Genomic DNA, 27359 nt, shown 5'->3' on the forward strand with positions numbered 1-27359 from the left:
GGAATTATAGACCAGTTAGCCTGACATTGGTGGTGGAGAAAATGCTGGAGTCAATTATAAAAGATGAAATAGCGACACATTTGGATAGCAGTAACAGGATCGGCCCGAGTCAGCATGGATTTACGAAGGGGAAATCATGCTTGACTATTCTTCTGGAATTTTTTTAGGATGTAACTAGGAAAATGGACAAGGGAAAGCCAATGGATGTTGTCTACCTGGACTTTCAGAAAGCATTTGGTAAGGTCCCATATAGGAGATTAGTGGGCAAAATTATAGCACACGGTATTAGGGGTAGGGTACTGTCATGGATAGAAAATTGGTTGGCAAACAGGAAACAAAGAGTAGGGATTAAGGGGTCCCTTTCAGAATGGCAGGCAGTGACTAGTGGGGATCCAGCAAGGCTCGGTGCTGGGACCGCAGTTATTTACAATATACATCAATGATTTAGATGAAGGGATTAAAATCTGAACCTTAAGACGTTCCTGAGAAAACGTCCAGAGCTTTGTTTAATGTAGTTTAGCGATACAGCACGGAAACAGGCCCTTCAGCCCACGGTGTCCGCACCGACCAGTGATCCCCACACACTAACACAATGCTATAACACACTTGGGCCAATTAACCTACAAACATGCACATCTTTGGAGTGTGGGAGGAAACGAGCTCCTGGAGAAAACCCACGCGGGTTACAGGGAGAACGTATGAACTCCGTACACACAGCACTCGTAGTCCCCGGGTCTCTGGCGCTGTAAGGCAGCAACTCTACCGCTGCACCACCGTGCTGGCCTGTTTCTTGTTTTTTCGTTTGACAGGACTTTCTACATTCACCTCCCCATCACCAAATCTCATTGTATGTTCCTGCCCCCACCTTGTGCAGTGTCTATATTAAGAGATTACCCATGGAAATTGATCCGATGACCTTTGAACATGTAGTAAACACCAGCTGCGGCTCTCAGTTTGTTAACCCACTGGTAATTCCTTTCAGCGACGGTCTGGCCAATAAAGTTGTGCTTTTAGTTCAGCTCTAAATGTCAGGTTGTTCCAAAATGGGAGTGCTTTGCAGAACATTTTCCATATAAAAGGCTTACTATCAACGCGTCCATCTGCTAATGGCAATAATCCATTATGTTTTGAGAGTGGAATAAGGGATGTTGAGCTGATTAAATAAATCCACCACTGGAGCATCATTCTTCAATCGATGCTCTGTTTTACAGCAACACAATAAACAGCCTGTGTGTGCATGGCATTCTCAGGTGTAGCATCCCTCCCTCAGCAAAGTAAAACTCTTTCATACGTGGAGGTGCTCATTTTATGAGGGCAGTGTACATTTTAATTTCAGCCATACACTTTGAAAAGCGTATCTGTTTTGGAAGTTATTATTTCTGAACATCTCCTGCACAGGAGTGCACTTTTCATTCCAATTAAGTCTTATATTACCCAGGGATTTTATTAGATAAAGTGGCAGGTACAACTCTGACGGTTTTATGTCTTAAATTCTCCCTTGAAGCAAAACACAAATGGGATATTCATTTAATTAAGGTCCTTCGGCCAGCTGCGTTCCAAGGGATTCAAGGCCGGGTGAGCAAAATCACCAGCAGTGGCTGAAATTAAAATGTAAACCTGGCTTTTGAGTCGGGGGAGCGGATTACAGCTGCACCCCCCAGACCTAAAGAAGGCTGATTCTCCATATCAGGGCCCCTGGTAGAACATAGAACAGCACAGCACAAGCCCTTCGGCCCACAATGTCTGTGGTGAACATGATACCAAGATAAACTAATCTCCGCTGCCCGAGTCTGATCCATATCCATGTGCCTATCTCAAAGCCTCTTAAATGCCTTCAAGTCTGAAGAAGGGTCTTGACCCATTCCTTCGCTACAGAGATGCTGCCTGTCCTGCTATGTTACTCCAGCATTTTGTGCCTATCCTCTTATATGCCTATCGTATCTGCCTCCACCACCACCTGGCTGTGCACTCGTCATCCACCACACCACTCTCTGTGCAAGACTTGCTCCGCGCATCTCCTTTAAACTTTGCCTCTCTCACTTTAACACTTACGCCCTCTTGTCTGATATTTGCACCTTGGAGTGCCTCCCCTGTCAGTCACACGCATCAAGATCTCTGGTCTATCCAAATATATACCCTTGTCTTTCACCCTCCCTAGTCCGTTAGTAAAGAAGCAGGCTGGCGCGGTGGCACAGCGGTAGAGTTGCTGCCACACAGCGACAGAGACCTGGGTTCGATACTGACTACGGATGCTGTCTGTACAGAGTTTGTAATTCTACCCGTGACCTTGTGGGTTTTCTCCGGGTGCTCTGGTTTCCTCCCACACTCCAAAGACATGCAGGTTTGTAGGTTAATTGGCTTCGGTAAAATTTCAAATTGTCCATGGTGTTTAGGCTATTAAAGACTTAAGACTTGTTGCCTTCACAGTGTGGATGTTAAATTTGTGTTTATTGTGTGTTTTGCTATTTTATTATATGTATGACTGCAAGGCAACAAAATTTCGTTCAGACCGAAAGATTTGAATGACAATAAAGTTCCTAGATTCCTAGTGTTTAGGCTATTACTAGAATACGGGGCGATTGCTGGTCGACGCAGACTCAATGGGCCGAAGGGCCTGTTTCCGCGCTCTATCTCCAAACTAAACTAAACATGCGGCCACGTTAATTGTCTTACTGAAGCATGAGGTCTTATTGTGTGGTCAAAGTGGTGAATAAATGGTCCATCGCACCACAGTGTGCCTTTGAAAGAGCTTATGATTTATGTTTTTCCCTACTTTTTCTATTTGGTGGACTACTTTTCAAGTTCCCCATTGAAATATATGGCTGCCAGTGACCAGTGACGCAGCGTGTGTTTTGTGTTTACAGTGTTCTGGAGTCTGCAGTACGAGAAAGGCAACAAGCTGGTCATTCTCCGAAACGTCCTGTGGCCTGGCTACGCCTTCTTCCACGTGCCTGAAACCACTCAGTTCGGCCACATCTACATGGGGATGGGCGAGAAGAACATAGACTTCCCCTTCATGATATGACACCCCCAACCCCAACAAAAACACAGCGAGACTTGGCTTGGTCAATTCTTCATTGCTTTAATCAAATTACAGATGATATCCCCGTCCCCTGTAAAGTGTACACTTTAATAACAACAAACCCTCTGGGTCCGAATAAATGTTGTTTCAATCTGCTTGCTCGTGTCTGTTTCTCAATAAAAGTTCACGGCAAGCAGAGACGCAAGGGAGTGCAGATGCTGCGACGCTGAGCAGCAAGTGGCTTGGGTTAGTCAGCCTCCACATCAGTGCTTCATGAAACATGGCTTCTTCCCATAGACAACGTTGTTCTTCATTATTGGATCTCCCACGGGCATGCGTACCTTACACCACTTGAGGCCTTTCTTCCAAATGGGCTTCACTGATTCAATCGACCACCGAGTTAAATATCTGCAAAAAACATAAATATATATTTTAAATTGCCAAATTGTTACATTTTAAAAATTGTGTTGCTCATAATGATGCACAGGATATACACTGATGTGTGTAGCCTCTTGTGTTTAGTTTAGTTTAGAGATACAGCCCAGACCCAGGCACTTCGGACCACCGAGTCCGCACCGACCAGCGATCCCCGCACATTAACACTACCCTACACACATTAGGGACAATTTACACTTATACCAAGCCAATTAACCTACAAACCTGCACGTCTTGTGAGTGTGGGAGGAAACCGAAGATCTCTGAGAAAACCCACATGGTCACAGGGAGAACGTACAAACTCGCCAAAAAATTTCAACATGTTGAAAATCCAGCGGCGACCAGAAAGACGCTATGAAAAGACGCTATGACTCTTTGGGCGACTGAGGAGAATACTCAACACCATACAGGCGACACCCTGGCGACATGTGAAGCCTGTATGGTCGTGAGTAGTCGCCCAAAGATCCATACCTTGTTCTGGTCGTCGCTGGATTTTCAACATGTTGAAAATTTCTGGCGACCCGCAATGACCTATGACCGGTGCCGGCAGTCGCCGAAAGTAAGGGAGAGGAACTGGAAGCCCACCACGTCCACACCGACCATCAATCACCCATTCACACTAGTTCTATGTTATCCCACTTTGGCATCCACTTCCTGCACACTAAGGGCAATTTTACACAGGCCAATTAACCTGCAAACCCGCACGTCTTTGGGATGTGTGTTGAAACTGGAGCCCCTGGAGAACGTGCAAACTCCACACAGATGGCAGCGGAAGTCAGGATCGAACCCGGGCCTCTAGCGCTGCTGGGGTTGGTGGTGGAGTCAGATACAATTGTGGCGTTTAAAAGACTTTTGGATAGGCACATGGATAAGCAGGGGATGGAGGGGTATGGATCACGTACAGGCAGATTAGAGTTGGTCTTGGAATCAGTTTGGCGAAGACATTGTGGGCCAAAGGGCCTGTTCCTCTGCTGCACTGTTCTACGCTTTAAATCTAATCTGTGCAAAATCATGAGAGGAATATAATCTTTTTCCCAGAGTAAGTGAGTCGAGAACCAGAGGGCATGGGTTTAAGATGAGGGGGGAAAGATTTAATAGGAACCCAAAGAGTAACTTTTTTACCAAAGTGTGGTGGGCGTATGGAACGAGGTGGCGGAGGAGGTAGTAGAGGGAAGGACTGTTGCAACGTTTAAGAAGCATTTAGACAGGTACATGGATAGGGTAGGTTTAGAGGGATATGGGCGAAAAGCAGGTGGGTGCAACTAGTGTAGATGGGACATGTTGGGCCAAAGGGCCGTTTCCACGCTGTGTGGCTCTGGTGCTCATACGATACTTCAGAGGACGATGGGCCGAACGGCTTAATTCTGTTCCCGTGTCTTATGTCTCAGGAAAGCGATCAGGAACAAGATACTTGACGCAAATCTTCAACCGATGATAAGACTGCTGGAAGCTGGAATAACTCAGCAAGCAGTGCAGGCAGCCTCTCTGGCGAAAAGGAAACGGGGCCGGCTTCACTACCTTGCTTGTTACAATGGAGAAGAACAACCAGCAACTGAACTCTGATACTCCTGCCCAGATGACGACTTCAGGCAACGGGAGAGCAGCCGCTGGAGTTTTATTGAGTAACAAGTGATGCACGCCTGGATGTGCGATAAATCAGCCAGTCGGCAGCGGCTTGGTACACCATCGGTAAATGACAGATATTAATGACTGTTTTTCAAAATACCTTCCGTCTCACCATTAAACCGGTCATTAATAACCTCAGTGAAAATAGCTTCCTCTGCTTTTAAAAAGTGAATCAGCTTTCGCAGGTCATTACAGGAGCTTATAAAAGATATATGTAAAATAAGAATAACATGGGAGCAGCTGGTTATTTAGCTGGTCTTCAATAAAATACGTTTAATTCACTATAAAGCCCAACTTAACCTGTCCCCCGCAACTAACATAGAGGAATAACGGTCCGTTTATGTCGACTTTAAGCACAAACAAATTTCCTCGGTCACCTCACGATGCATTGTAAAGTTAAGATCTGCTTTTCCTGCACTTAGTCGCTGCCTTTTCAGCCTGTCAGAATCAATTTCTTTCTCAAGGTTAGAGATTTATACAGCCTCGAAACAGGCTCTTCAGCCCAACCTGCCCACGCCGACCAACATGCCCCATCTACACTAGGACCACCTGCCAACATTTGACCCACATCCCTCTAAACCTATCCTATCCATGTACCTGTCTAAATGTTTCTTAAACGTAGTGATATTACCTGCCTCAATGCCCTTTATGTAAAAAAAGTTGCCCCTCAGGTTCCTATAAAATCTTTCCCCCTTCAGGGAGCAGGGAGGTTCTACTGCAGTTGTACAGGGTCTTGGTGAGACCACACCTGGAGTATTGCGTACAGTTTTGGTCTCCTAATCTGAGGAAGGACATTCTTGCCATAGAGGGAGTACAGAGAAGATTCACCAGACTGATTCCTGGGATGTCAGGACTTTCATATGAGGAAAGACTGGATAGACTGGGCTTGTACTCGCTAGAATTTAGAAGATTGAGGGGGGATCTTATAGAAACTTACAAAATTCTTAAGGGGTTGGACAGGCTAGATGCAGGGAGATTGTTCCCAATGTTGGGGATGTCCAGAACAAGAGGTCACAGTTTAAGGATAAGGGGGAAATCTTTTAGGACCGAAATGAGGAAAACATTTTTCACAGAGAGAGTGGTGAATTTCTGGAATTCTCTGCCACATTAGTACTTGAGGCCAGTTCATTGGCTATATTTAAGAGGGAGTTAGATGTGGCCCTTGTGGCTAAAGGGATCAGGGGGTATGGAGAGAAGGCAGGTACAGGATACTGAGTTGGATGATCAGCCATGATCATATTGAATGGCGGTGCAGGCTAGAAGGGCCGAATGGCCTACTCCTGCAGCTATTTTCTATGTTTCTATGTTTCACCTTAAACTTATCTCCTCTGGTTCCCATTCCCCCTACCCTTGGACTATGCATTGATCCTATTGCAATGTATTTTGCCCTCTTGCCATGGAAGCCATGCATTCCATGGAATTGCTTGCTGTTCAATCTCTCAGCTCCACATAGCCACTGTGCTTCACAGTGGCACAGCTGGTAGAGCCACTGCCTCACAGCGTCAGAGACCCGGGGTTGATCCTATCCTCAGCCCCACATTATGGAGTTTACATGTTCTCCCGGTGACCATGTTGGTTTCCTCCGGTTGCTCCGGATTCCACGCAAGTCCAGAAGACGTGCAGGTTTGAAGATTAATTGGCTTAGTGTAAATTACCCCCGAGTATGTAGGTAGTGGATGCACGCAACAAAAGCTTTTCACTGTATCTCAGTACACATGACAATAAACTAAACTAAAACTCAACTTGATGAAAGCAATGCTGATGGTGTTGTATAGAACAGCACAGCACGGGAACAGGCTCTTTGGCCCACAATGGCCATGTTGAACATGATGCCAAGACCTATTTGGTGGCAAGAACAAGAAGGCAGATTATCATCTGAATGGGAGACACAAAATGCTGGAATAACTCAGCAGGCCAGGCATCATCTCTGGAGAGAAGGAATGGGCTTCGAGACCCTTCTTCAGACCTATCTGATTCAGATTATCTGAATGGTGTCAGATTAGGAAAAAGGGAGGCGCAACGAGACGTGGATGTCCTTGTACATCAGTCACTGAAAGTAAGCATGCAGGTACAGCAGGCAGTGAAGAAAGCTAATGGCATGTTGGCCTTCATAGCGAGATGATTTGAGTATAGGAGCAAGGAGGTTCTACTGCAGTTGTACATGGCCCTGGTGAGACCACACCTGGAGTATTGTGCACAATTTTGGTCTCCACATTTGAGGAAGGACAATCTTGCTATTGAGGGAGCAGCATAGATTAATTCCCGGGATGGCGGGACTGACATATGATGAAAGAATGGATCAAATGGGCTTATATTAACTGGCATTTGGAAGGTTGAGAGGATATCTTATAGAAACATATAACATTCTTAAGGGATTGGACAGGCTAGATGCAGGAAAATTGTTCCCGAGGTTGGGGGAGTCCAGAGCCAGGGGTCACAGTTTAAGAATAAGGGGTAGGCCATTTAGGACTAAGATAAGGAAAAACATCTTTCACCCAGAGGGTTGTGAATCCGTGGAATTATCTGCCACAGAAGGCAGTGGAGGCCAATTCACTGGATATTTTCAAGAGAGAGTTAGATTTAGCTCTTAGGGCTAATGGAATGAACGGATATGGGGGAAAATGCAGGAACGGGGTACTGATTTTGGACGATCAGCCAAGATCATATTGAATGGCTCGATGGGCCAAATGGCCTATTCCTGCACGTATTTTCTATGTGTCTAATACTTAAATGCCTGCAGATAATTCATATCCCTCTATTCCCTGCAGATCCATATGCTACGCAAAAGCCTCTTAAACGCCACTTTGGTATCTGCCTCCACCACCACCCCTGATAGTACATTCCAGGTACTTCCACCACCCTCTGTGTAAAAGAAGTAGCCCCTACACATCTCTTTTAAACTTTGCCCCTCTCACCTTAAAGCTAGGCCTCTAATACCCTTTTCCCACTGTACGAGTTCATTCAAGTGCTCTCCTGAGTTTTAAAAAAAAAATCAAACTCGTGGTAAGCACGGAGAATGAACGTAGCGGGTACGTCGGAGCTGGGGGACGTCTCTTAGCGGCTCGTAACGCTAACGGCAGGTACTCAGGAAACGCGGTAAGCTCGGGAAGACTCGTGAAGATTTTTCAACATGTTGAAAAATGTCCACGAGAGCCCCGAGTACTGACGAGCGGCCATTACCGTAAATCTCTGAGTTCGAATCAGGGCAAACTCGGGAGAACTCTTTGAATGAACTCGTACAGTGGGACAGGGCGTTTAGTCTTTGATATTTCCATCCTGGGATCTAGATTTACCAATCTATGTCTTAGAACACACAGAACAGGAAAACCCAAGAATACTTTGCCCACAATGTACGTGACCAATTTGATAAGACTATAACACAGAAAAGCAGAATTAGGCCATTCAGCCCATCGAGTCTACTTCACCATTCAACACTAGCTGATCTATGTTTCCCTCTCAACCCCATTCTCCTGCCTTCTCCCTGTAACTTTTCACAGCCTCGTTAAACTAATCTCCTCTACATTCATTACATTCACGTGATCCATATCCCTTCATCACCTGCACTTCCACATGCCTCTGTAAAAGTCTCTTAAACATCACTGTCATATGTGCCTCCACCACCACTCTTGGCAACTTACTCCAGGCACCCACTGCCCTCTGTGTAAAACACTTGCCCCCGCACATCTCTTTTTCAAATTTGCCCCTCACCTTAAAGCTATGCTGTCACGTCTATGACATTCCCACCCTGGAAAGGTTCTGACTGTCTACCGTCTTTGCCTCTCATAATTTTATACACATCTGTAAGGGGCTGTCCCACTTACTCGACTTTTTCGGCGACTGCCGGCACCTGTCATAGGTCGCCGAAAATTTTCAACATGTTGAAAATTCAGCGGCGACCAGAAAGACTCTTTGGAGACCTCTCACAACCCTACAGTCTGTACGGTCGTGAGGTCTCCTATGGTTGCAAGATGTCTCCCGCGACATGTCGCCAGGGGTCGCGTGTATGGTCGTGAGGTCTCCTATGGTTGTGAGATGTCTCCAAAGAGTCGTAGCGTCTTTCTGGTCTCCGCTGAATTTTCAACATGTTGAATATTTTCGGCAACCTATGACGGTTGCCAGCAGTCGCCGAAAAGGTCATGTAAGTGGGACAGGCCCTTATCAGGTCTCCCCTCAACCTCCGGCGTTCCAGAGCAAATAACCCAAGTTTGTCCAAACTCTCCCTGTAGCTAATACCCTCTAATCCCCAGGCAGCATCTGGGAAACTCCTTCTCTGCACCCTCTCCAAAGCCTCCACATCAGTCCTGTAAAGGGGCAACCTAAACTCCAGATGCAGCCTAACCGAGTCGTATGTTCTTAAGGTATTAGTGGGCCAAGTATTCTGCATGAGACTTACCAGATAATTCTGCCATTTGCATTACCCTCAGCATTCACCGTTCCAGGGAAAACAATCCAACTTTGTCCAACCTGCTCACCTAGGTAGCAGCAAATGTTGAAACAAAGAACTGCAGATGCTGGACCTCGAACCGAAACATCACCTATCCACGTTCTCAAGAGATGCTGCCTGACCTGCTGTTGCTCCAGCACTTAGTGCATCCTGCTCAACATTTTCAGTGCTTTTTACTTCAGCTTTCCAGCATCTGCAGCCTTTTTTTTATGTTTGATTTCCAGTGACCTCATCTGCTGGGTGACAAATGTTGGTCGCACACAATCCCGCAAATAATCCCAACAGGAATAGACTCTGTGCGTATGACTCGTCTAATTCAATGGCGTAAAACCTTTTAAATAGGAGTGTGAGCAAGTTGACATCCATATGAAATGTGCTTCACTGTAACAACCCCTATCCAGATACTTTCATTATCGAGGTGAAGACACAAGTGGGTTGTGTCACAAGACATAAAGTGGGTTATTAACAGCCCACTTTATGCTGAGACTACTAGCAAACAAATGATATTCTTATTAATATGCAGGGTCTGTGTGAGTGGGTGACAGCATAATTTGCTTAAAATATTTTTAAAACCTTTTCCAGTAATGCACCAATATTTTAATGTGGCTTTAAAACAACCAGCATCGTATGACATTTAATATACAATTTCCCAAACAAAATACTCGTTTGCAAAGTTTACATAAGTCCTCCCTTTTGTTTTTAAACCTCATTTCGTTCTTCTTGATCTGCTCTCCTATTTTATTTTTAGCTGCATGAATTGATGTTTAGTCTTTACTGAATAATCATTCAGCTATTCATCTGAGGTACGATTAACTTCCTTTCATAGAAAATCAGTTCCATATGTTTGCAATTATGCAACTGGGACAATATATTTCTCTGATGCTTGCATAAGTTGACATGATGGGTTTGCTTCTTTTTATGTTCCTCATCAAACTTGTGTCAAATATTACAGAGAAAAAATCAGTAGTTTACACTTCTAATCTTTATGGAACTGGAGGGAGTGGAAATTGGCAAGCTGAGTTTCAGATTTGCAGATAATATTTTGAGGCAGTGAATGGGCTTTGAAAGAAAATAGCTGGAATAAAGAGTGTTTTGGTTCTCAATCACCACCAGTGCCTCTACTTAATGCCTGCTTTGTATTTTCAGCAAGTCGTTTGATTGCCACAAAGAAAGACCATCATCTTCATCAGCTGCCGATTCATGCGAGGGAAGATAAAAGACTAAATGCAGTATTTCCACTGGTTTACACAGATACTCGTGGGTGTGTAGGGGGTATAGGGGACTGAGAATGCACCCTTGCTGGGCTGAGGTGTTGAGAGCTATTGTGGAGAAGGTGTTGTCACATATACAGAAGGAGATGAGGAGAAACATCTTTAGTCAGAGGCTGGCGACTCTGTGGAATTATTTGCCACAGAAGGCTGTGGAGGCCAAGTCAGTGGATATTTTTAAGGCAGAGATAGATAGATTCTTGATTAGTATGGGTGTCAGGTGATATGGGGAGAAGGCAGGAGAATGGGGTTAGGAGGGAGAGATAGATCAGCCATGATTGAATGGCGGAGTAGATTTGATGGTTGGAAGGGCCTAATTCTGCTCCTATCACTTATGACATGACCTAGCTTCACTGACTGTGGTCTGTGGGTCTGAAAGCCGTGTATCCAGTGGCAGAGGTGGGTTGCTGACTCCTAGGTCCAGGAGTGTGGAGATAAATTTGGATGGGATTATGCCGTTGAAGGCAGAGGTATAGTTGATAAATAGAGGAGTCTGACGTTGTTGCCTTGTCTTGGTGTTCCAGAGATGAGTTTGGGGCCGGGGAGATGTCGAGCTGACGCATTCAAAATGCAGTGGATCACGGCTGGGGAAGATAAAAGACTAAACTTGCAGTATTTCCACTGGTTTACACAGATACTCGTGGGTGTGTAGGGGGTATAGGGGACTGAGAATGCACCCTTGCTGGGCTGAGGTGTTGAGAGCTACCCTTGTGGAGAAGGTGTTGTCACATATACGGAAGGAGATGAGGAGAAACATCTTTAGTCAGAGGCTGGCGAATCTGTGGAATTATTTGCCACAGAAGGCTGTGGAGGCCAAGTCAGTGGATATTTTTAAGGCAGAGATAGATAGATTCTTGATTAGTACGGGTGTCAGGTGATATGCGGAGAAGGCAGGAGAATGGGGTTAGGAGGGAGAGATAGATCAGCCATGATTGAATGGCGGAGTAGACTTGATGGTTTGAAGGGCCTAATTCTGCTCCTATCACTTATGACATGACGTAGCTTCACTGACTGTGGTCTGTGGGTCTGAAAGCCGTGTATCCAGTGGCAGAGGTGGGTTGCTGACTCCTAGGTCCAGGAGTGTGGAGATAAATTTGGATGGGATTATGCCGTTGAAGGCAGAGGTATAGTTGATAAATAGAGGAGTCTGACATTGGTGCCTTGTCTTGGTGTTCCAGAGATGAGTTTGGGGCCGGGGAGATGTCGACTGTTGTGGACATGTTGCCGTGGTGGGCAAAATGCGGTGGATCACGGCTGGTTGGGAACCTGGAGTTAATGGATCGCCATTACCAGTCTCGTGAAACACTTCATGATGGTAGATGTTAGAGCCACTAGACAGTAATCATTAAGGCACTTAATACCTTACTACCATAGAAACATAGAAATTAGGTGCAGGAGTAGGCCATTCGGCCCTTCGAGCCTGCACCGCCATTCAATAGGATCATGGCTGATCATCCAACTTAGTATCCCGTACCTGCCTTCTCTCCATACCCTCTGATCCCTTTAGTCACAAGGGCCACATCTAACTCCCTCTTAAATATAGCCAATGAACTGGCCTCAACTACCTTCTGTGGCAGAGAATTCCAGAGATTCACCACTCTCTGTGTGAAAAATGTTTTTCTCATCTCAGTCCTAAAAGATTTCCCCCTTATCCTTAAACTGTGTTCTGGACTTCTGGAGAAACTGTACATCTCACGGATAACGGCGTGGACAAACCTCCATCTTTTCATGCAATCCCAGAGAGAAGCAACAAAGCCCTGGTGGTCTTACCCCTTTAACAAGAGCTGGAAGAGACTCAAAAGGCACAAAGTGCTGGAATAACTTGGCAGATCAGGTAGCATCTCTGGAAAACATGGATAGGTGACGTTTTGAATCAAGACCGTTCTTGAGACTGGGGCGACAGGTTGAGACCCTTCATCAGGCTCATCCATGTTCTCCAGAGATGCTACCTGCCCCGCGGAGTTACTCCAGCACTTTGTGTCCGTTTGTGTATTAACCAGCATCTGCAGTTCTGCCGGAAGAGCCTTAGAGCTGGTGAAGCCAACACTGAACTGAGACTCCCCCCGTCTCGATGGTTTCACAGAACAACAAACAAGCCGACAATTTTCCGTTTCTCACAATATTTTGAAAGCTCAAAACCCATTTAAACAAAATGAGTTAATAGTATGTTTAGTCGCAGTGTTAAATGTACTGGAAAACACTTTTAACAAATCATTTGCATCAGCAATCAGCCATCTTTCCAATTTGTTGAGCCGAGCGGTGCCAAGTCAGAGACACGAGGAACTGCAGACGCTGGATACTTGAGCAGAACACAAAGTGCTGGAGGAACTCAGCGGGTCAGGCAACGCCTGGGGCGAGGAATGGACAGGTGAAAGGTCCGAGACCCTTCTTCAGACTAATCCATCTGAAGAAGTTCTAAATCAGTCTGTGGGTAGGTCCCGACCCAAACTATAATCTGACCACTTCCTTCCATCTGTCCATTTCCAAATGAGATTAGCTTAGATGGGTCAACGTGGACATGTTGGGGTGAAGAGCCTGTTTCTGTGCTGTATGACTCGGCAACTGGTAGATTTACACAATGTGGAGTTTTTATTTTATTTAGCGAATGCAATGTCCTTTAGCCAAGCAGTTGCCTCTTGATTTGCTGTATGAAGGGTGACAAGTCCTCCTTTGAGTCTTTGTTGAGGGCATGCTTCAATGATGTGTTGCACTGTTTGGTGCTCTCCACAAGCACACCATGGGGTTGGACTGCTGCCCCATTTGTGAATGCTGGCCAAGCAGGGGCCATGTCCAGTCCTGAATCTATTCAGCGTCGTCCACTGCTTCCTTGGGAGATTGGTGCCAGGGACCGGTAGGGTGGGGTCTGACACCAGATGTTTATTTGGGACGTCCTTGGACTCCCGTTCCTTTTTCCAAGCTGATTGGATGGTGAAATGTGGAGTGAAAATCACACATCTTCATCAAGAGTCAGTTTGCCATCAGTAGGAATATTGGCCATGGGATCTGGAAAAGTCCTGCTTTACTGTCTCAACTGACCAATTTTTAGTTAAGTTTTAGTTTTGAGATACAGCGCGGAAACAGGCCCTTCGGCCCATCGGGTCCGCGCCGACCAGCGATCCCCGCACACTAACAATATCCTACACACACACACACACACTAGGGACAATTTACACATACACCAAGCCAATTAACCTACATACCTGTGCGTCATTGGAGTGTGGGAGGAAACCGAAGATCTCGGAACAAAAACCACACAATCACGGGAGAACGTACAAACTCCATACAGACAGCACCCGTGGTCGGGATTGAACCCGGGTCTCAGGCGCTGCAAGTGCTGTAAGGCAGTAACTCTACCGCTCACCACTGTGCCACCCAATTCATGGCCAATTCAGATTCAATTTAATTGTCATTGTCAGTGTACAGTACAGAGACAACGAAATGCATTTGGAGACAATGAAATTCAGGCACTCTTTAGGTTTTGCACCAAGATGTTAGTCTAGAAAATGGACAGGTTCTGCACTTGAGTGGTGCAGTTGGTAGAGCTGCTGCCTCACAGTGCCAGAGAACCGGGTTCGATCATGACCTTGGGTGCTGTCTGTGTTTGCACGTTCTCCCAATGACCATGTGGGTTTCCTTCGGGTGCTTTGGTTTCCTCCCACATCCCAAAGATGTGCAGGTTTATAGGTTAATTGTAGGTTTAATTCAAGATTCAAGATTCAATTTAATTATCACTTGTACCAATTAAGGGTCAGTGAAATTTGAGTGACCATTCAGCCATACTAAGTAAAAAAACAAAAATATACACAGCACATAATATAAAGTTTAACATAAACATCCACCACAGTGGAATCCACGTTCCTCACTGTGATGGAAGGCAATAAAGTTCAGTCACCTTCCTCCTTTGTTCACCCATGGTCGTGGCCTTTGAACTACCGACGGTCCGCTGTTCAAGCCCTCTTGTCGGGATGATTGAAACTCCGGCGTTGGGACGGATGGGAACACATTTGCGGCATGGAGCTCCCGAGTCGGCTGCTTCTTACTGGAGACCGCCGCTTCACGGTGTTCAAGTCCACAGGCCCTGCGGTCGGAGCTCCAACACTGGCGATCCTCGGCAAAAGATCCCAGGCTCCGCGATGGTAAGTCCTCGCCGCACTCGCGGCTTGAAGCTCCAGGCCGGTCTCCAGGAAAGGCCGCGCCAACGTTGTTAGGCCGCAGGGGGTGCGGAGATGCGACACGGAGAAAAATCGCTTCTTTGTCGAGGTAAGTGACTGGAAAAGGTTTCCCCCGATCCCCCCCCCGCCCCACATAAAACATATCAAGAGACATTAAAACAAACATTCGAGACATACTTAAAATAATAAATAAGAGAAGGGACAAGACAGACTGCGGGCGAGGTGGCCATTAGGGACGCCACCCGGTGGTGAATACCCTAAGTGTGTAGGGTGCGGATTAAAAAGTGGGATAACATAGAACCAGCGTGAACGGGTGATCGATGGTTAGCGTGGAATCATTGGGCCTCGCTGGATCTCTAAACAAAACTAATCCATGTTCTCCAGATATGCTGCCTGACCCACTGAGTTACTTACTCCAGCACCTCTGTGTCTTTTTTTTTACCAGAATGATGCCTGAAGGGTTGGACACACTTGGATGGTTTTCTCTGGAACGTAAGAGGTTGAAGGGAGATCTGATAGAAGTATCTAAAATTCTGAGAGGCACTAGCAAGGGGAGTCTGTCAGAACCGTGAAGTCAAATTTGAGTCCATTTAAACAGTTTCAGTAAAAAGGCACTTCTCTGGAGTAATATCCAATAAGATATGACACCGACCACATAGCACATGTTAGGACTGTTGGAGAAAAGCTTGGTGCAAGAGTGAATGTTCTAGTCAGTCATCAAGTGCAAACTTGACCTGATCACGGACAATTCATACCGAACTGAGTCCAAGTTTTACAATTCTGTTTGTTCCCAGCCCATCCATCTCTGCAAATGTGATCATATCGAGCGTGCTGTAGCTAAGGGCACCCACTGCTCATTCTTTCATTTCTTTTGTCACAATGATATCAGAGGTGGTTTGGATTGCCAAGTCCTATTGTCCTGCCCATCTGGGTTTGTACATGACTGTACCTTCGCATTAAAAGATCTGGGGATGGATCATTCACACTAGTTAACATGGAAACATAGAAAATAGATGCAGGAGTAGGCCATTCTGCCCTTCGAGCCAGCACTGACATTCAATATGATCATGACTGATCATCCAAAATCAGTACCCCGTTCCTGCTTTCTCTCCATATCCCTTGATTCCGTTAGCCCTAAGAACTAAATCTAACTCTCTCTTGAAAACATCCTGTGAATTGGCCTCCACTGCCTTCTGTGGCAGCGAATTCCACAGATTCAAACCTCTCTGGGTGAAAAAGTGTTTCCTCATCTTGTTTTAAATGGCCTGGCCCTCCATATTCTTACACTTTGACCCCTGGTTCTGGACTCCCCCAACACCGGGAACATTTTCCCTGCATCTAGCCTGTCCAATCCCTTAAGAATTCTATTTGTTTCTATAAGATTCCCTCTCATCCTAAATTCCAATGAATAAGCCCAGTCGATCCATTCTCTCATCATATGTCAGTACCGCCATCCCGGGAATTAACCTGGTGAACCTACGCTGCACTCCCTCAATAGCAAGAATGTCCTTCCTCAAATGAGGAGACCAAAACTGCCCACAATATTCCAGGTGTGGCCTCACCTGGAATAGGTGCTGTTCTGTGCTGTTTGAGGTTGATGTGGCTTCTCCTTTGCTACTTTGTGAGTACAGTTCAAAGCTCAGCAGATTTGCCATTGCCGAGTCACTGGTCACAGGCATACTAACTCCTGTCACTGCTTCTAGCTTTCAATTGTGAATATTGCTCAGGTCACACAGTCGACCTCATCACCAGTAGCTTTCAACGTCAATGTCTTTCCAGACACAAAGAACACAAAGGGGGCCTCAAGTTTTCTGCCACACATATAAGGGGATCTAAATGATGTCAAATCCCAAGGTTGTTTTTCTTTCCCCCTGGTTACAGCTTCGACCGCGCTGCGTTGATATATTTAAAGACCAATCCCCTTGCGTCGTTAGAGATGGGTCTGACAGGCTCGATGGCTGCTGCTCTCTACACCATTGAGTGACTCTAAAACAAGCCACTTCTTCGAACCTGCCACTTGATGCGGAGGCGAGTGTTACTGAAGATACGTTCCAAATGGATCCTCGTGAGCCACTGAATGTAACTCATTGTTCGCACAAAGATTGAACTGAATAAATATTCATCCTTTTTTTTTTTAACTGTGTGTCCAAATGTCCCAGATACGAAGGCTCCCTTCTGGATTCTGGAGTAACTCAGCGGGACAGGCAGCATCTCTGGAGAGAAGGAATGGGTGACGCTTCGTGTCGAAAACCTTCCTCAGACCTGAAACGTCGCCCATTCCTTCTCTCCAGAGACGCTGCCTGTCCCACTGAGTTACTCCAGCTTTTTGTGTCTATCTTCGGTTTAAACCAGCATCTGCAGTTCCTTCCTGCACACATCAATCATTTGGGCATGTACATCAATCAATCACTCTCAATCAGTTTTATTCGTCACATACACATATAAGTGCAGTGAAATGAATTTCCTAGCAGCGGTACAATCTAAAAAGGACACACAATACACAATCAGATTTAACACAAAACATCCACCACAGCATTCTTCACTGTGGTGGAAGGCACAAAGTACAGTCAGTCCTCCTCCATTGATCAGGGACATAATAGGAAAGGTTGAGAGGGATATGGGCCAAACGTAGGCTAATGGGACATCCTTAGATAGGGTGTCTTGGTCGGCAAGGTCAAATTGGGCCAAAGGGCCTGTTTCCCACCTATATTACTCCATGACCTATTCACACTAGTTCTGTGTTATCCCACTTTCACGTCCACTTCCTACACACTGGGGGCAATTTACAGAAGGACAATTAATCTACAAACCCGCACGTCTTTGAGAATGAGGAGTACCCGGAGGAAACACACCTGGTCACGTGGAGAAGGTGCGACAGATAGCAGCAGGGGTTAGGGTGGAACCCGGGTCTCTGGCACTAGCTATAGTACAAGGTTGAACTGATTGTATCTAACTATGTCATATCTCCCCGACTATCTGAAGAAGGGTGTCGACCCGAAACGGCACCCATTCCTTCTCTCCAGAGATGCTGTCCCAGCCGCTGAGTTACTCCAGCATTTTGTGTCGATGTATGGTATCAGATATACCAAGAGTCAAGAGTGTTTTATTGTCATATGTCCCGGATGGGACAATGAAATTCTTACTCGCTGCAGCACAACAGAATATGTGAATATGTAAACATTGTATATAATGGGGGAAGAGGAAAAAAAAGCTTTCAGCATGCAAAACAAAGTTTTTCACTGTACCTCGGTACACGTGACAATAATAAACCTAAACCTGAACATGAAGTGTTAATACTTCAGGTTGAAAATCAGATTTGTACGGTAGCAAGGTGACGTAATAAAGGACAATCCCTGTCCTGAATCATTGACCATTTCTCTGGAGGTTTGAAGAAGGGTCTCAATCCTAAACGTCACCGATCCATATTCTTCAGAGATGCTGCCAGACCCGCTCATTTACTCCTCATTTTTTTGTCTTATAAACTAGCATCTGTAGTTTCTTGTTTCTAGTGTTTCTCTTTCCGCAGATGCTGCCTGACCTGCTATGTTTTTCCAGCAATTTCTAGTTTCAGCAGATGTTCTCCATTTGCAGTATTTTCTTTTCAACTACTGTCGAACAACTCATCTGGTTCATTAGCATTCTTCCTTCAGGGGAAGAAATCTACTTCATCCTGTTTTTTTTATCCCTATATTGATTGCACTCCTGTACTCCAAATTCTTATCTTTCCTCTGCTATGTCCTGGCAAGTAGCAAGACAATGAACACTGAACAGTGTTTAAGAAGGAACTGCAGGTGCTGGAAAATCGAAGGTACACAAAAATGCTGGAGAAACTCAGCGGGTAAAGCAGCATCTATGGAGCGAAGGAAATAGGCAACGTTTCGGGCCGAAACCCTTCTTCAGACTGATGGGGGAGAAAAGAAAAGAAAAAGGAGGAGGAGGGGCCCGAAGGCTGGGGGATGGGAGGAGACAGCCCGAGGGCTGAGGCAGGGGAGGAGACAGCAAGGGCTACCAAAATTGGGAGAATTCAATGTTCATGCCCGCAGGATGCAGACTCCCCAAGCGGAATATAAGGTGCTGTTGCTCCAACTTCCGGTGTTGCTCACTCTGGCCATGGAGGAGACCCAGGACAGAGAGGTCGGACGGGGAATGGAAGGGAGAGTTGAAGTGCTGAGCCACCGGGAGGTCAGGTAGGTTCTATCTGAACTGAACAGTCCTGTCTCTATCATTACAAAAGAGAAAGATTTTGCTCTAGTTTAGTTTAGTTTAAGAACTTACCCTTCAACCCACTGAGTCTGCGCCGACCAACGATACACTAGCTCTGCCCTACACACTAGGGGCAATTTACAGAAGCCAATTAACTGCCAAAACTGCACTTCTTTTTTGGATGTGGGAGGAAACTGGAGCACCTGGAGAAAACCCACGCAGGTCACGGGTAGAATGTACAAACTCCGTACAGACAGCACCCTCAGTCAGGATCGAACCCAGGTCTCTGGCGCTGTGAGGTTGTAACTCTACCGATGCGCCACCGTGCCGCCCACGGGAGGGTATACTTGGGGGGTATAAAGGTAGACGGGTATGTTATATACCCACGGGTTATGTGCCCGTGCGATCCTAGAGACTGGGAGTTTATTGTGCATTCTGTTAACTTTAATGAAGGAATAATTTTCTGGGTGTCAGGATGCTGCAAAAGGGCGACACAATGTTGCAGCAGGTAGACCGGCTGCGTCACAGCCCCGGAGGCCTAGGTTCCATCCTGACCCTGGCCGCTGTCTATCTGGGAGTGGGATGCAGAAGTGGAATAACACGGTGGCGCAGCGGTAGAGTCGCTGCCTTACAGCGAATGCAGCGCCAGAGACCCGGGTTCGATCCCGACTACGGGTGCTGTCTGTACGGAGTTTGTACGTTCTCCCCGTGACCTGCGTGGGTTTTCTCCGAGATCTTCGGTTCCCTCCCACACTCCAAAGACGTACAGGTTTGTCAGTTAATTGGCTTGATAAATGTAAAAATTGTCCCTAGTGGATGTAGGATAGTGTTAATGTGTGGGGATCACTGGCCGGTGCGGACCCGGTGGGCCGAAGGGCCTGTTTCCGTGCTGTATCTCTAAACTAAAGTAAACTAAAACATAGAACCAACTAGTGATCGATGGTGGACCGAAGGGCCTGTTTCCATGCTGTATCTCTGAACTAAAGGTGAGGGAGTGATGCACCAGCTACCTAAAGTCTTGTTCAGGCCCCTCAGGTGGACTATTTAAATGCTTGCTACCAACCTCTGTTGTAAGTTGTGGTAATCTTGAAATTTATATTAAAACTATACCAGGGCCTCAAAGGTTAAGTTGTGTGGATGGGTTACATAAGCCCAAATTGCAGACACACACATTCGAATGATAAGCATGATCCTGTTTAATAACAAAGATGAATGATTAAGGGCTTTGACTGGATAGTTACAGAGAAACTGGGAACAAGCGTCAGAAAAGAATTGCCGTTAAGCTTTCCAGAAGAGGGGTGACGTTGACATATTTCCATAGAATTTGTGAAAACCTCAAACTCATTCGCCTGCCTTCTACAGGTCCGCGGGTGCTAGGTCAATGGAAAATCTTAAAACTGAAATTTCGTCAACGCAAACTTAAGCTGGAACGACGCAAGACAAGTAACAAGTTCAAAGGACTGAAGAAACACCCTGTTCTCTGTTAATTGGCTGCACTGGGCAACAGCAAAAAACACAGAGTGCTAGAGGAACACTCAGCGGGTCAGGCTGCATCTGTGGAGAAAGTGGACATGGGTCGTTTCGGGTCGGGAGCCTTCTTCAGAGTGTTGCAGTAGTGGGAATAAAGTTGAAGAGAGGTGTGGGCTGGACAAAGCCAAGGACGTGATCCATCTCAAGAAGCGTCTTGACCTGAAACATCACCCATTCCTTCACTCCAGGGATGCTGCCTGTCCCGCTGAGTTACTCCAGCATTTTGTGTCCATCCTGAGAAGTTTACAATACAATATGGAATACAAGACTGGCTGTGTCATTAGTAGCTGCGCAGACCAGCTAGCAGGAGTATTCACAGACATTTTAATCTCTCCCATCTCTGTTCTGAACTAATCTTTTCCCTACTCCAGTTCGCCTACCACCACAACAGGCCCACGGCCATTGCCCTGGCCCTACACTCATCCCTGGAACACCTGGGTAAGAGACGCACCTACGTCGGACTCTTATTCATTGAGTATAGAAGCTGGGATGTAATGTTAAAATTGTACAAGGCATTGGTGAGGCCAAATTTGGAGTATAGTGTACAATTTTGGTCGCCCAATTATAGGAAGGATGTCAACAAAATAGAGAGACTACAGAGGAGATTTACTAGAATGTTGCCTGGGTTTCAGCAACTAAGTTACAGAGAAAGGTTGAATAAGTTAAGTCTTTATTCTCTGGAGCGCAGAAGGTTAAGGGGGGACTTGATAGAGTCTTTAAAATGATGAGAGGGATAGACAGAGTTGATGTGGACAAGCTTTTCCCTTTGAGAATAGGGAAGATTCAAACAAGAGGATATGACTTCAGAATTAAGGGACAGATGTTTAGGGGTAATATGAGGGGGAACTTCTTTACTCAGAGAGTGGTAGTGGTGTGGAATGAGCTTCCAGTGGAAGTGGTGGAGGCAGGTTCGTTGGTATCATTTAAAAATAAATTGGATAGGCATATGGATGAGAAGGGAATGGAGGGTTATGGTATGAGTGCAGGCAGGTGGGACTAAGGGGAAAAAAAGTTGTTCGGCACGGACTTGTAGGGCCGAGATGGCCTGTTTCCATGCTGTAATTGTTATATGGTTATATGGTTATATAGACTACAGCTCTGCCTTTAATCCCATTATACCATCCAAGCTCATCACCAAACTCGCGGGACTTGGAGACAGCCTCATCTCTGCAACTGGATCCTCGACTTCCTGACCAACAGACCCCAATCAGTGAGGATAGGGGACAAATCATCCTCCATTATGATAATCCTCATTGCTGGTGCTCCGCAAGGCTGTGTTCTCAGCCCCCTTCTTTACCCCTTGTACACCCACCACTGTCTAGCCATGTACAAACCTAATTCAATTTTTAAATTTGCAAGCGACACCACCATTGTGGGCCGGATATTAAATAACGAGGAGACGGAGTACAGGAAGGAGATCGAGAACCCCGTGACCTGGTGTGGAGACGACAACCTTTCTCTCAATGTCAGCAACACAAACGAGATAGTGATCGACTTCAGGAAGTGAAGTCCTTACCCCACTTACCCCAGTTTGCATTGACGGCATCAAAGTAGAGATGGTTAAAAACTTCAAATTCAATATCACCCACAACATCTCCTGGACCACCCATATTGAAGCGATGACCAAGAAAGCACACCATTGCCTCTACTTCCCTAGAAGGCTGAGGAAGTTCGTCATGTCCCCAACAACTCTCACCAACTTCTACAGATGCGCCATAGAGAGCATGTTATCGGGATGCATCGCAGTTGGGTTTGGGAACTGCTCCATCCAAGAGCGCAAGAAATTGCAGTGAATTGTGGACGCAGCCCAGTCTAGCACGCACAAGCCAACCTCCCTTCCATTGACTCTATTTATGCCTCACGCTGCCCCGGCAAGGCCAGCAGCTTAATCAAGGACGAGTCGCACCCTGGCCACTGAAGGTGTTTTTAAGGTGGAGATAGATGGATTCTTGATTAGTTGGGGTGTTAAGAGGAGAAGGCAGGAGAATGGGATTGAGAGGGAAAGATAGATTAGTCATGATTGAATGGCAGAGTAGACTCGATTGGCCGAATGGCCCCATATTCTGCTCCTGTAACTTATGAACAGCGTGGAAACAGGTCGTTTGGCCCAACTCCACCACACTGACTAACATGCCCCATCTACACAGGGTTGGATGTGTCTAGCCCATATCCCTCTAAACCTATCCTATCCATGTGGCTCTCTAAATATTTCTTAAACACTGCGATAATACCTGGGAAAGGAGTTATAAACTTATGAAGCATCTCTGGAGAATGTGGATAGGTGATGCTTCAGGATGGGACCCTTCTTCAGAATGATCATGGGTGACATTAGGGGTCATTTCTCAGACCTATTATAGATGACGATACACAAAACGCTAGAGTAACTCAGCGGGCCAGGCAACATCTCTGGAGAGAAGGATTGGGTGACGTTTCGGGTCGAGACCCTTCTTCACACTGAAACGTCATCCATTCTCTTCTCTCTAGAGATGCTGCCTGGCCCGCTGAGTTACTGCAGCATTTTGTGTCTATCTTCGGTGTAAACCAGCATCTGCAGTTCCTTCCTACACATACTATAAGTGGTGTTTCGGTTTGGGAATCGCTGAGCTACTCTGGCACTTAGTGGCTTCATCAGGGAAGGTCAGTTTGGACAGGTCCAAGAGCCTAGCAAGACAGCATGTTCCACATTCATCAACGTACAGTATGTGGCTTACTCTCCTTATTTCTCAATTCTTATTCTTAAGGGATTGGACAGGCTAGACGCAGGAAAACTGGTCCCGCTGATGGGGGAGCCCAGAACATGGGGTCACTGTTTAAGAATAAGGGGTAAGTAAGCCATTTAGAACGGAGATGAGGAAACACTTTTTCACACAGAGAGCTGTGAGTGTAGAATTCTCTGCCTCAGAGGGCGGTGGAGGCACGTTCCCTGGATGCTTTCAAGAGAGAGTTAGATAGAGCTCTTAAAGATAGCGAAGTCAAGGGATATGGGGAGAAGGCAGGAACGGGGTATTGATTGTGGATGATCAGCCATGATCACAGTGAATGGCGGTGCTGGCTCAAAGGGCCAAATGGCCTACCTGCACCTATTGTCTATTGTCTATTGACCCTATCAACATGAGAACAATCTGTATTGAAATGACTCAATACATTGACGAGCTGCATCCATTGTTGGGACATCAACAACTTGCAGATAAAAATAGAGGAGACATGTTTCTGCTCATGAGTGCTGTAAATTGTTTGAAAGCACCGTGCCAAGATTAACTGAAGAGCGGCTATATCTCAAACCCAGCAGGGGATTAGTCTGTCGATTGCTTGCACTTCTACACATCAACTCATCGCGCCCGCCACACCAGAGGGGCATAAAAGAGCACACAAGTAGACACAAAATGATGGAGTAACTCAGCGGGACAGACAGCACCTCTGGAGAGAAGGAATGGGTGACTTTTCGGGTCGAGACCCTTCTACAGACATCTAGACCTGAAATGTCACCCATTCCTTCTCTCCAGAATTTATGGAATTCCCTGCCACAGAGGGCAGTGGAGGCCAAGTCACTGGATGGATTTAAGAGAGAGCTAGATAGAGCTCTAGGGGCTAGTGGAGTCAAGGGATATGGGGAGAAGGCAGGCACGGGTTATTGATAGGGGATGATCAGCCATGATCACAATGAAAGGTGGTGCTGGCTGGAAGGGCCGAATGGCCTCCTCCTGCCCCTATTGTCTATGTTTCTATGTTTCCAGAGATGCTGAGTTACTCCAGCTTTGTGTATTTATCTCAGGTTTGTTCTATACTTCACGACTGCCTATAGCTAAAGTGTACGGTATCTGTAACTGGCCAAGAATGAACCCATTCAACCAAATGACATGTTTCTAAGGCATGGTGACCTCTTCCGATCAACTTCTCAATACAATCAAAGTAGATTTTTTTTTTTCTCTTCTGGGCTCCACTATTCACTTTGGGTGAGGTTGGTAGATAAATTATTTTCCATGTGCGATCCAGCTATCCATCATAAATGTATTAGCCTTCAAGAAAACAAAACCTAGCGCGGATGTCAGCGTGTGGTAGTCATGGCAACTCTTATCTCTGAGCTAGAAGGTTGTGGGTTCAAACCTCACTCCACAAGGCTTGGCTGCAATCGATCCTCCTCAGAAAGGAAAGGCGTGGGTTACAATCACAAGAAGGTCCAAGAGCTGTGGCAACAGAGTCCCCAGGTCTCCACAAGCTTAGTTGTGCTCTCTCCGTACCTCCCCCACCCTAGTCATCCTACTAGTTTCAGTGGTCCTGCTCAGCTTATCCCATGGTCGCCTTCTCCACAGTCAACAACGGACCATTATGTGCTCCCTCAATGAGTCTTAGTGGGAGTCTGGGAACAGAGGCCTCAGAATTAAAGGACATTCCAGTAGGAAGGAGATGAGGAGGAATTTATTTCGTCAGAGGGTGGTGAATCTGTGGTATTCATTGCCACAGAAGGCTGTGGAGGCCAAGTCAATAGATATTTTTAAGGCAGAGATAGATTCTTGATTAGTACGGGCATCAGGGGTTATGGGGAGAAAGCAGGAGAATGTGGTTGAAAGGGGAAGATAGATCAGCCGTGATTGAATGACAGAGTAGACTTATAACCATATAACCTTTACAGCACGGAAACAGGCCATCTCGGCCCTACAAGTCCATGCCGAACACTTATTCTCCCCTAGTCCCATATACCTGCACTCAGACCATAACCCTCCATTCCTTTCCCATCCATATACCTATCCAATTTATTTTTAAATGATAAAATCGTACCTGCCTTCCACTGGAAGCTCATTCCACACAGCTACCACTCTCTGAGTAAAGAAGTTCCCCTCATATTACCCCTAAACTTCAGTCCCTTAATTCTGAAGTCATGTTCTCTTGTTTGAATCTTCCCTACTCTCAATGGGAAAAGCTTATCCGCGTCAACTCTGTCTATCCCTCTCATCATTTAAAAAGACCTCTATCAAGTCCCCCCTTAACCTTCTGCGCTCCAAAGAATAAAGACCTAGCATTCAACTTTTCTCTGTAACTTAGTTACTGAAACAGAGAAAGGTTGAATAAGTTAGGTCTTCATTCTTGACTTGACTTTAGACGTGATGGGCCGAATGGCCTAATTCTGCTCCTATCAATTATGAACATGAGAAACAGTGGTACAGCAGTAGAATTGCTGACTTACAGCGCCAGAGACTGGTTTGAATCTGACTACGGTTGCTGTCTGTACAGAGTTTGTACATTCTCCCTGTGACCCCGTGGGTTTTCTCTGGGTGTTCTGGTTTCCTTTTTTTTAATCACTTGCCAGGATTTGTCCTGCCCCCCATTTTTCTTTCCCAGCCCCCCCGCCCCCCCCCCCCCCCCCCCCCCCTATTACATCAGTCTGATGAAGGGTCCTGACTCAAAACATTGCCAGTCCATTCTCTCCAGAGATGCTGCCTACACAGTTGCTCCAACACTTTGTGTTTTGCTCAAGTTTCCAGCATTTATAGTTCCTTGTGTTTTCTGGATACATATTTGGCTTGAAAGGAGTGAGAGGGTGGTAGTGGAGCGTCGTTATTCACATTGGAGGCCTGCGACCTGGACAGTTCTGCAGGGATCAGTGTTTGGATCATTAGAATTCCACTAGAATTAGAAGGATGAGAGGGTTTCTTATCAAAATATATGCAATTCTTAAGGGATTGGACAGGCTAGACGCAGGAAACATGTTCCTGATGTTGGGGGAGTCCAGAACCATGGGGTCAAAGTTTAAGAATGTGGGGTGGGCCAGTTAGGCCTGCGATGAGGAAAAGGTTTTTCACCCAGAGAGTTGTGAATCTATGGAATTCTCTGCCACAGAAGGGAGTGGGGGCCAATTCACGGGATATTTTCAGGAGAGAGTTAGATTTAGCTCTTAGGGCTCACAGAATCAAGGGATATGGGAGAAAGCTGAAACGGGGTACTGATTTTGGATGATCAGCCATGATCATATTGAATGGCGGTGCTGGCTGGAAGGGCCGAATGGCCTACTCCTGCACCTATTTTCCCTGTTTCTATGGGTCACTGGGTTTATTGGCTGTATGAACAAGTTAGATGACTATGGTGGTTAGTATTTTTACAGATGACAGCAAGATTGGTGGTGTAGTGAACTGTTCACAAGATTATCTATGATTACAGGAGGATTTACATGAACCAGGGAAATGGGCCAAGGAATGTCAGATGGAATTTTACCCGGAAATATGCGAGGCATTGCATTTTGTTAAGTTGAACCAGGGCAGAACGTACACAGTATATGGAAACAAAGAACTGCAGATGCTGGTTAATACACCAAAGGACACAAAGTGCTGGAGTAACTCAGTGGGTCGGGCTGCATCTCTGGAGAACATGGATAGGTGGCGTTTCAGGTCGAGACCCTTCTTCAGACTGATGGTAGGGCAGGAGTACACGGTAAATAGTGCCTTGGAGAGTGATGTAGAATATAGGGGACTGATAGGGGACAGGTACTTTGTTCGTTGATATTGGGACTCAGGTAGACAGGGTGGTGAAGAAGACCTTTGTCACGCTATGCTTCATTGGGAAGGGCATTGAATACAGACATTAGGATATCTTGTTGCAACAGTATAAATGGTTGGTGAGACCACTCCTGGGATTATTGTGCCCAGTTCCGGTCACCCATCCATCGG

At 46.1% G+C, this 27359-nt stretch overlaps 2 protein-coding genes across 2 annotated transcripts in view; one reads left to right on the top strand and one right to left on the bottom strand.

Moving 5' to 3' along the window:
- Nucleotides 1-3177, top strand: part of rsph9 (radial spoke head component 9) — a 63973-nt gene extending 60796 nt beyond the window's left edge. The window contains exon 5 of the mRNA XM_055636225.1: nucleotides 2865-3177. Within this exon, the coding sequence (XP_055492200.1) occupies nucleotides 2865-3025 (161 nt within the window). The 3' untranslated portion in view covers nucleotides 3026-3177. The remainder of the gene's footprint in view (nucleotides 1-2864) is intronic.
- Nucleotides 3178-3188: 11 nt separating this feature from the next.
- The window catches only part of LOC129697559 (28S ribosomal protein S18a, mitochondrial-like), a 97538-nt gene continuing 73367 nt past the window's right edge, over nucleotides 3189-27359 (bottom strand). The window contains exon 6 of the mRNA XM_055636226.1: nucleotides 3189-3430. Within this exon, the coding sequence (XP_055492201.1) occupies nucleotides 3286-3430 (145 nt within the window). The 3' untranslated portion in view covers nucleotides 3189-3285. The remainder of the gene's footprint in view (nucleotides 3431-27359) is intronic.

This window comes from Leucoraja erinacea, chromosome 5, assembly GCF_028641065.1.
Source record: "Leucoraja erinacea ecotype New England chromosome 5, Leri_hhj_1, whole genome shotgun sequence".
NCBI lineage: Eukaryota > Metazoa > Chordata > Chondrichthyes > Rajiformes > Rajidae > Leucoraja > Leucoraja erinaceus.